Genomic DNA, 11,004 nt, shown 5'->3' with positions numbered 1-11,004 from the left:
GGCCACTTAGTGAGGAAAATGGACTGATAGCCACGTGGGGCCTAGGCCAGGAAGGTCAGGCCGGAGGCTGGTCAGACCCCACTGGCTGTGGTGACCTGGTTGATGGACCTAGAAGAGGATTTCGTGGGAGAAGAAGCTCTAGGAGCAGGGCTGGGTGCCAAAGGGGGATTTCCACAGTCACTTGCGGGGAAAGGCTGGCGCAGATCCGTGTCTGGCAGACTGCTGCTCCTGAGTTCCACCCTGGACTGCCGACTTTCCAGGATGCAGAGCAACGTTCTTACACGGTCACTTGTATGTTTTCGTTTTGTCTTATTCAGACAGCGTCTCACATGTAGCCTTGGCTGGCCTGGAACTAACTATATAAACGAGGCAGCCTCAAACGCAAGAGATCCGCTTGTCTCTGCTTCCTGAGTGCAGGGATTAAAGGAGCGCGTTAGGTTGTTAGGTTACAATTGCAACCCTAACTCACCTGTATTTCTTTTGTTTTGTTTTGGTCTTCCAGGCAGAAACTCACAGTGTCTTTCTGGCTGTTCTGGAACTCACGATGTAGACCAGACTAGCCTCGAACTCACAAATATCCTCCTGCCTCTGCCTCCCAAGTGCTTCACTTGCACATTTAACACCGGCGCCTTTAGTTTCTACCTCTTTCTCACACTATTCATCCACAACAGTGGAGAGCACGCTTTATTGTTTTGAGGGTGCTAAGAAACTCAGGCTCTTAGGCAAGCGCCCTATCACTGAACTACTGAGCCAGCGCCTGAAAACCTGCTTTCTAATACGGTAGTGGGCACGCTCACCCTTCCTCCCGCACCTCTCCAGGCCACACGTTCCCGCGCGGGGCTCCGGAGCGCTCGCTCCTACGAGGCTCGCCCCCTCCCCTCGCGGGGTCTGGCCTCGGTCTGGCGCTGAAGACACGCCCCCGGCACGCCCCCTCGCTTCCATTGGCCGCCGGCATTGTCCGCTCCCTGGCCCGAGCGGTGATTGCGGCTCGCCTGTGTCAGTCCCCGGAGGGAGCGCGGGTGGCGGGGCAGGCCGCGGGACAGCCGCAGGTGGGGCCTGGAGCAGTGGCTGAACAGGGGCAGCCCGGCAGCCCCGCGCGGGAGCCACGATGCCCCGCGGGGACTCCGAGCAGGTGCGCTACTGCGCGCGCTTCTCCTACCTTTGGCTCAAGTTCTCGCTCATCGTCTATTCCACCGTGTTCTGGGTGAGTGATCGGGATGGAGTAGAAGGACCGGGGGTTGGTGGGGGGAGGGTATGGGATGGCCCACGCTCCTTTGAGGGTCCCCACACCCTTTAGCCCCTCCAGGGAGGTCGCCGGGAGTGCGCAACGGCTCCTCTTCCCACTTCCTTGGGAACCGGGATGTTGTGGCGGCCCCAGCTCTGCTCGGTTTCAGCCGTCCAGTCCTCAGCTTTAGAGCGGTTGCCCCAGGACGCCACTTTGTCCACCCTTGCTGCTGCTCACCTATGAGCACCTACCTGATGGGATCTGGTTGTCAGCCGTGCCCCCTGTTCATCCTTTGGCTGCTCGGTAGGCGCTGGGTACGATGTTGGCCGCGCCCACCACGCCTGCAGAATGTGACTGCCCATAAGCTTTGCAAGAGGTCAGCTTTTGTGCTTGTGGCCCTTGCTATTACTTGCCTGAGCCTTCTCTCCGGCCAACAATGGTTCCCTTGGGCGTCTTGCTTTACTTCTTGATGGGAGGAGGATGCCCTTGCCTTTTTGTTGGAGTGGGGCATTCCACCGTGTGCCTCCTAGGTCACTGTCTTTACTAGTTCTGGCATAGATCAAGATAGCAGACTTTGAAGACTGTCCGCCACTTTCTAACTGAATAATCTGGAGAAGTTCCTTCATTTCTCTGATCATATAACTTTCTCATCTGTAATTGGAGGGAGTAATAGTAAACCTTTGGATGGCTGTGGAAATAAATTGGAAGTAGTCCAAGATGAAATCATAGACAGCTCAAAAATGGGAGATAATAACATTTGTTGTTGTTATTGTTGTTGTTGATTTGAGACAGGGTCTCTCTATGTACCTATCTCTGTCACCCAAGTGCTGGGATTAAAGTCATGTGCAACCACAAGTAACCGTTATTATTGTTGTTGTCTCAATGTAGCTCAGACTGGCTGGTGGTAGCGGTGGTGGTTGTGGTGGTGGTGTATGTGCACACGCATGCGTGCGCTTTTTTTTTTTAAGACATGGTCTTATGCATTTCTGGCTGGCCTAGAACTCACTATACAGTCCAGGATAATCTTGAACTCAAAGTAATCCTCTTGCCTTAGCCTCCCACGTATTGGAATAACAATTGCAAGACACCATGTCTGGCACCATCAATATTATTATGAGCAAGGAATCTAGACACGAATGGTATAAACAACCCCATGGGATTTTCTTTTTCTTTTGGATAGGGTCTCATGTTGTCTAGACTGGTCCCAAACTCTGTGTAGCTGACAATCCCCTTGGATACCTGATCCTCCTGTTTCTACCACACTGGGTACTGGGATCACAGGTACATGCCACCACCCCTGGCTTATTTGGGCACTTTAGAATAACTGGACCTCAGTCTAGACATGAGGATATCTGTCCACAGGCTGGCCCTGCCCTCACCTTTAGAAAATAGGCCCCTCCCACCAGTGTATACTTAGATAGTCTTGTTTGGAGATCCCAGAGGGTCCCGTGAAAATAAGTTCCTCCTCCGTCTTTCTTCTCCTCCTCTTCCTCAGTTCCCATTGCATCTCTTCTGTCAGCAGGAGCTGCTGGGCCGGCCATCTAGGCTGACTTTGAATGGAACCCCTTTGTGAGGCCACCCTGCTCCAGCCAGCAGATCTCGATTCTGATCCTGCTATATCTCTGACTCACTGGCATATCATAGGCAAATGATATCTCTGTCTTGGGTCTCAGAACTGTTCATTCTAGTCTGTGGCTAGCTTCCAGCCGAATTCTCTGACTCCAGGTACCCTGAAAGAAAGATAAGCGGCATCGCTAGGGCCCAAGGGTGGAGGGTAGAGTGGAGATGGAGACATGGAATCTAAGTTGCAGGGAGGTTGAAGGTGGGGGTAGATGATTCGAATTATAATTCAGTGATTCTCACCCCAAGTTGCACGAGAATAAAGTCTGTGGTTTCCAACACTACAGATACTTGTGCCGGGGCACAAGTATTTATTACATTTGTACCTCGGCTCCTCCCACCACTCAGTGTGCAGTCAGGGCTGAAAACACCCAGCACCGGAGAACACAGTGGTCCCTCTCAGTCTTGCCTGCCTATAAATCAGATAAAAGGAAAGACTATGGTAAAGGGTGGGAAGGCAGGGGTCCCAGTCCCTCTTCCTCCTCCTCTTCAGTGTGTGAGCCCTGGCCCAGTCTCGTCATGCCTTCCTTTCTTCATTTGTAATACAGAAATGTGTTACACCTGCCTCACACCTTATACCATCCCTTTTAGGGCTAGCCATGAGGGAGTGAACGAGGAAAGGGCTATGTGAAGAGAAACTGTGGTGGACTTCACAACGCTCAGGAAGGCTTGAGGCCAGAAGATCCCAAGTTCAAAGCCCACTGAAGCTACAGAGCGAGTTTAAGGGCAGCCTGGGCAACTTAGTGAGAACGTCTGAAAATAAAACGTGAGAGAAGGACTGGGGGTGTGGCTCAGTGGTAGAGAATCTGCCTAGCATGTGGAAGGCTCTGGGTTCAATCCCCAGCACTACAGACCCCCCCCCCGAAACCTCACCAAAACCGAAGGTAGACACAGTTACATGAAAGCAAATGAACCTGCAAGGTCAGAGTCATTGCGCCTTGCAGCCCCCCGTAGACACCCGCATGGGTTCTTGCTTTGCTTTTCTTGAGGCTGAACAGGACCCAGAACTTGGAACTTTTCCTCCTTAGCCAACTGAGCTTGCTGTACTCCCATCCCTGGCAATATTTCTACTTAAAAATATCTCCCTACCCAGGCCAAGAGCTCAGCTGTGGGTCAAGGCTGCTGGCTGGGGTGGCTCCAGGTGCCAGAATGTGACTGCAGGGTGGTGGCAACTGCAGGTTAAGTAATTTGTCTGGATTGAGTTTACTGCTAATTGGAAAGCATTTATGGAAAAACCCATTATCTCGATGATGCCATCTCCTGCCTCACCCCTGGCAAGAGGATGAGTAGGGGCAAGGGTTACTCACTTTATAAACCAGAAGTGTAAGTGCTCGCATCTCTGTCTATAAAGAGGGAGGCAGTGGTGATGCACGGCTTTAGTCCCAGGACTCAGGAGGCAGAAGCTGATGGATCTCTGTGATTGTGAGGCCAGCCTTCTCTACAGGGCAACTTCCAAGACAGCCAAAGCTGTTACACAGAGAAACCCAGTCTCAAAACAAACTAACAAAAAAACTTCAACAAACAAACAAACAAACAAACAAAAAACCAAACAAAAACAAGGTGCCTGACCCCTAAGTCCTTTTCAAAATAGGACTTATTTATTTTTATTTTGTGAATAATTGTCTTATCTACATGGAGGTTTGTGCGCTATATGTGTGCCTGGGGCCCACAGAGGCCAGAAGAGCATGTCAGATGCCCATAATTAGAGATACAGATGGTTATAAGCTGCCAGGTGGACTCTGGGAATCAAACCCAGGTCCTCTGGAAGAGCAGTCAGTGCTCTTATGAATCCTTAATCTTCCTGTGTTTACCTTGAAAATCCTGGGATTGCAGGCATGAATCACCATGCCCAGCTTGTAAATGCTTGTCTATAAAAAATGATCATTGACAGAAAATGCATGCAACCAAGCACTGATTAAAAGTAAAAAGGGAGGGTGTCTTAGGGTTCTCATTGCTGTGGCGGGGGACACTGTGGCCACAGCAACTTTTACAAAGAAAACATTTAATTGGGGTGACTCACTTACAGTTTTAGGGTTCAGTCCATTATCATCATGAAAGGGAGCATGGTGGTGTGCCAGCAGATATGGTGCTGGAGCCGAGAGTCCTACATCTTGCCGGCAACAGGAAACGGACTGAGACACTGGGCAGTACCCTGAGCATAGGAAACCTCAAATCCTGCCCCCACAGTGACACACATCCTCCAACAAGGCAGTACCCACTTCAACAAAGCCACACCTCCTAATAGTGCCACTCCCTATGAGATTATGAGGGCCAGCTCCATTCAAACTACCACAGAGGGTCAGGGAGATGGCTCAGCCTGATGTCCTGCGTTTGGTCTCTGGAGCTCACTTAAAGGTAGAAGGAGAAAACCATGTCCACAGAGTTGTTCCCTAGCCTCACATATGCCCCATGACCCATGTACCCACACAAATAGAAGAGGAGTGGGGTTTTTGTCTCAAAAATAAAAAAATGGAGCAGATGGCCAGTGGCATTCAGCTGTCCCCCTCCTGGTTTGTCTTAAACAGGGGAGACCTCTGCTACAAGTTTATTGTAAATTTTTTTCTGAGGTATCCCAAGCAAAGGGTGGCCTAGGCACAAATATGCATATGCAGAGTATAATATTTATTTATATATGCATACACACATTATCTATGTATACATCTCACACTGCATAGAGAACTGGGGGGGTATCTCCTCACCTTTTCATTTAATGCTTTAATGCTTTTGTTTTTTTCCGGGGGGGGGGGAAGATCTCAGCTATCCCAGATTGGCATGGGATTTACAAAGTACCAGAGGATGACTTTGAACCTCTTCCTGATCCTCCTGGACGCTAGAATTACAGGTGTGCACCACCACACCCAGCTTATATGATGCTAACAATTGAACCCAGGGCTTTGCGCACGCTAGACAAACACTACCGACCAAACCAAATCACCAGGACTTTGCTCAAAGTAAGATCTTTGTAAATTTCAGTTAACTGCCACGGTCTGCCTCTGTCTTATTTTTTATTATGTGTGTTGTGGTATGTGTGGTTATGCGTTGTAGGCAACACATCTTGCATTTTGGAGGTCAGAGGGCAACTTTATGGAGTTGGTTCTTTCTTTCTACCTTTTCTGGGGCTCCAACTCAGGTTGTTGAAGTTGCAAGGCAAGAGATTTTACCCACTGAAACCATCTCATGAGACTGAAGGGGATGCCTCTTTCTATTTGATGGTCTTAGAGGCTTCACTCTAGACTGTGCCAAAGTTTATTTAATCTGGCCAAAGCTGGGGAATTCTGTGGTTGTTTCCAGTCTGTTGTTGCTGTGGGTAATACGGGGGTAACTGTATTTAAGTTTGCATATGTGTGTGTATGGTAATTTTCGACTGTGTATTTAAGTTTGAATATGCTTGTATATGGGGTAATTTTCAGGAGAATTGCTGGGGTGAAGGGCATGTGGATGCGTGTCTCGGTACGGAAATATATACACATGTGTGCTTCTATTCTTTTATAAAAGCTAGCTGTGTGCCTGTAATCAATGCTTAACCAGTAAGAAAGGACAGCCAAAGCCAGGAGTCCCCTCCTGCCCTCTTCAGTCACCGCAACCTTATACTGCCACAGCCATTTCTAGAACTTAGCGCCTTGGAGAGCAGCAATGCTGATCTGGCTTGGGCATTGGCAGATTTCCCCCCTCTCTTCGCCCTTCCCTCTTGCACTCTGCCATTGAACTAGACCTGCAGCCCTTCAATTCTGATGCTATTAAATTTCCCTGTGTAGAAACAATGTTAATTATAATGTTATTTACTTATATTTTTTCACTCTTTTTATTTTCTTGAGACAGGTCTATATTCTGTAGCCCAGACTACACTTGAACTCATGACAGTCTTTGGGCCTCTCATCCTCCTGAGTGCTAGTATTATAGACATGTATCACCATGCCTAGCTTAAACTGGCTTACTAACTAACTAATTAATTTAGAGACAGGGTCTCACTATGTAGTCCTTGATGGCCTGGCTGAAGACTAGACTGGCCTTGAACTCACAGATCCTCCTACCTCCCACTCCTCCCAAGTGCCAGGATTAAAGACCTGTGTCACAGCACTCAGCCCAACTTTATTTATGTCTTGAGATAGGATCCTATGTAGTTGTCCAGACTGGTCTTGCTGTAGTCCCAGCTGACCCTGAAGTTGCTCTGAATCTTAAACTCTGGATCCTCCTGCCTCCACCACCAGAGTGCTGGTGTCACAGGCACGCACCACCTCACCAGCCTTCGATTTATTTTAAAAGAAGATGTTTCTATGGCTATTACCTGTGGGAAACCAGTACCCCATCACAAAAGCAGACAACAATAAAGGCACATAGGTTCAGGGAAACGGGGGACAAGGTTACAGCATCCTGGCTTGATGTGGTGGCTGTTGAGGGTCAGGACCTCCATGCTCCCTCTGTGATCAAAGGCAGGTTCAAAAGTGCCCGTGGTCTGAGGGCACATGCGCTAAACATAAGATCCTAAGCCACCTATCCTGGTGCCCCTGGCTCACAATGAGGGTGCTTCTTGAACGGATGTGTTCAGGATCACCCCTGCGGAGCTGGCCTGAGCTCCCAGGTTTCTCCTCGCCATCTCCCCAAGCTGTCACCATGAATCTCATCCAGAGGCACCCAGAGCTCCTCTTCCGTATGAAGGGTGAATTATTGTAACACGTGTCCCCTGAGACTACAGGGGCCACACCTCTAATTTTAGCTGTGCCCATAATGTCCTGAATATCCTTTTACACACTGCCTTTTCTTCCTGGGCTTTGGGCTCTGGGAGGTTACAGGTGTGGCTCTGCAGACCAGGTTAGAGCTGAGTGTGCAGGAGGAGGAGAGCCTAGAGCGAGAGAGTGAGGGAGTTTCACCTGTGCCCCCAAGGCCAGGATTCGGACCTGACTGAGGCTAGAGCTGAGCCTGGCAGCTGTGCGTGAAACCCTGCTGTTGGTCAGCTTTCGAGGCTTTGAACTTGAAGCAGGCTAAGTCGCTGGCTGTCTAGAAAGCCAAGCCTGTTGGGTTTCCACTGGGGTCAGGGAGTGTGTGTGGTGTCACTGAGGAATCAGGAAGAGAAGAACGCACTGTGGTGGTGGCGAATGGAGATGATAGGTGGCAAGCATCATGAGTGCTGGAGAAAATAGGAACAAATTGCCTTCTTTAAGGATGGACCAGTCTGCTAAGGCATGCCTCTGATTATTTTTTGGTTTTAAAAGTTTATGTATTTGTTTATGGTGTGTGTGTGTGTGTGTGTACCTGTGTGAGTTATGCACATGGCCCCGGAGAGGGTGTTAGAGTCGTTGAAATTAGAATTCCAGGTAGTTGTGAATTGTCCAGTATGGGTGCTGGGAACAACAAATACTCTTAACCACTGAGCCATCTTTCCAGCCCCCTTCCTTCCCCCCCCCTTTTTTTTTATTGAACCATTTTTTTTTTCTTGACAAGGTCTCATATAGTTCAGGTTTCAAAGTCCTAATGTAGCTGAGGGTGGCCTTGAACTTCTGATCCTCCTGCCTCCACTTCATAAGTAGTCACATTACAAGCATGCACCCCCATGCCCAGTTTTCTATGTGGTGCTTGGGATTGAGTCCAGGGAGGGCCTTGTGCACACCCAGTAAAAGTTTCATCACTTGAACTGGATCCCCACTCTACAGCATTTGGATTCTTTTGCTTTGCCGTCATTGAGTGTGAACTCTGCACCCGGCTACACCTCTGCAGACTTCCCTGGGCTCCTGTTGCTTTATCTGCAAAGTGGATATTAGAACAGAGCACGCCCAGAGCGGCCGAGAGTAAGTGGACTGATATGTAAACGAGCAGGGAGCCGGGCCTGGCACTGTAAACACTCCACTCCTTACACACACAGGGCACTGCCTCACACACTCCTGCCCAGCATGCTCTCCTTCCTCTCCCTGCCAGGTGCTTGACAGCCACCCTGGGAGAATAAGAAGGATCCAGAAGAAATCAGAGCCTGGAGTGAAGGTGGGGTGGGAGCTGCCAGACCAAGGAATAGGTGCCCGCCCACCACCTTCATGCCCTCCCCGCCCTCCCCGTTCCTGTAGCTCATGTCTCCAGGGTAAGAGTGGAAGGTGGCCTCTCGGGAAGGAGTCACCCTCCTCCCACTGTGATGTCGGTGAAGTCAGACTGAAAGCAAAGTGGCTTCTGACAGGTTTTCATTGCTATTTGAGACAGTATATCTAGCCCAGGCTGGTCTGGGAGTCTCTATGTAGCCCAGGCTGGTCTGAAGCTCCTGGGGATATCCTTGCCTTAGCCTGCAGAGTGCTTCCAGTGTGCACTTCCAGTCTCTTGCAGGTTTTTATTTTGAAAAGAGCTCTGTTTTTGAGAAAATCATACCTGATTTTTTTTAAAAAAAAAAAAATCAAGCAATTTAGAAACACATGATGAAGACAACAGTTTACCTTTGACCTCTGGCACATTATCAATTAGTATCTGTCTAGACATCTTGTACATAGGTAGATATTTTACTTAATTTTTTTTCTCCGTGGTTCTTTGGGCAGGGCCAGTTTCATGGTCCAGGAAGGTGCTTAGTGAACATAGTGAAATCCCAGCAGGAAGCCAGTGGCTTTCACCTTGGAGAAGCGTGCTATGCTTAGTGGGTAGTGGGGGGATGGCCCACAGCCTGGGGGCCTGGGTCTCCCTCGGCAGGAGTCAGGGTGAGGCAGGATTTTTCGCCCTCCAGCCCCCCCTCCCCCCGTTGCACAAAAGAGCAGCAAAGGCTCGGGATTTTACACAAGACCCCTCTCCCTCCTGCAGAGGAGTGGCTACCTCAACCTGTAGGACCCTACCTGGCACCTGTGGCTTTTGGTTCTGAAGAAACAGGCAGAACCAGCCACTGGTTCCCTGTCTTCTCTGTAGGTGACTCACAGGGACACCCAGGGGTGGAGCTCAGAGGAAACCAGATAAGGGACTGGTCTTGACATTCCTGTGCCAGCTTGCTCCACCTGAGGCAGAGCTATCTTCCTGGTGAGCTAGGTCACAGGGCATCGGGAAGAGGTTTTCCCAGAGGGGACTTTGGTCTCCTGCTGGTTTGGGATGACACCTTGGTTGGGGGAAGGAGACTCTAGGCTAGACCAGCTGTTCCTTCTAGGGGTAGGTCAGGGTGGTACAGCAATTCATTCTGTCAACAACTAATTGTATGCCAGGCACTGATAGTACAAGAAACAACTGACCAAGAAAGACTTTTGGACAGACCCTAAGTGGATATACTTACTGGGCGGGGGGGGGGGGGGGGGAATCAGGGAGTCAGTGAGAAGGGCTAGCAGTCCTCTTTCTTTTAGATGCTGTGATCAAGGAAGGTCTTAGCTAGGATCTGTCATTTCAGACAAGACTGCAAGTGACTAGGGACAGCCAGTGGATGGCATCCCAGGCAGACAGGATGACAGTGCAAAGGTCCCCCAAGGCAGGCAAGCCAAGGCCACCGCTGGCGCAGAAGGAGCCTAGAAGAAGCCAGATGTGGGTCAAGAGGGCGACAGGGACTTGACTGTATATGGAGTTTAGGGTCAGAGTCACTGAGAGGAGAGGATTCTTTGTCAGGATGGGTGGCAGGGGCATCCAGGGAGGTTTAAGTCAAGATCAGCTTTTCTGTGTGACCTGGGAAAAGAACCACCCACTGTGGCCCCTCATCCATGGACAGGCCTCAGGGCTTTGAGATTTGAGAGGCGCCTGTAAAATGAAGGCTTCAAGAGCACCAGGAATGCTCATGCCCTTTGTCTAGCTCAGAGAGAGCTGGGGGAGGATCCGTGGAGTTGGAAGTGTTGGAGGAGATGGTTTTCTGTTTTCTAGAACAGGTGGTGTGGGTGTGGCCTCTAGCTGAGAGGTCCAGCCTGACAGGGGTTACAGGCTATAGGAGACTGGCCCGTCCTGCGTGTATTACTTACCTTCTTGCTGTGTCAAACCATCCAACAAAAGTAATTTTTATAGAATCAAAGGAGTTCGAGGCTGTAGCCCATCTTGGCAGGCACTGAAGGCAGTGGGTCACATTACAGCCGCAGCCAGGAGGGAGGAGAGCAATGGATGCTGATGCTCTCTCCATTTCACTCGGCCTTGGGCACAGCGAACGGGATGCTGTTGCCCACATTAGGCAGACGGGTCCCACCTCAGTTAATTCAGTCTAGAAACTTCCTCACAGACACGACTGGAGGTCTGTC

General features: G+C 50.0%; 1 protein-coding gene across 1 annotated transcript in view; it reads left to right on the top strand.

The window, feature by feature from the left end:
- Window positions 1-1,010: 1,010 nt before the first annotated feature.
- Tspan15 (tetraspanin 15) overlaps window positions 1,011-11,004 on the top strand; it is a 45,139-nt gene continuing 35,145 nt past the window's right edge. The window contains exon 1 of the mRNA XM_057752031.1: window positions 1,011-1,204. Coding sequence (XP_057608014.1) covers window positions 1,109-1,204 — 96 coding nt within the window. The 5' untranslated portion in view covers window positions 1,011-1,108. The remainder of the gene's footprint in view (window positions 1,205-11,004) is intronic.

This window comes from Chionomys nivalis, chromosome 19 (assembly GCF_950005125.1).
Source record: "Chionomys nivalis chromosome 19, mChiNiv1.1, whole genome shotgun sequence".
In the NCBI taxonomy this organism is placed as follows: domain Eukaryota; kingdom Metazoa; phylum Chordata; class Mammalia; order Rodentia; family Cricetidae; genus Chionomys; species Chionomys nivalis.
Note: the sequence above shows the minus strand (reverse complement) of the source record. Positions and strands in the feature narration are given on the sequence as shown.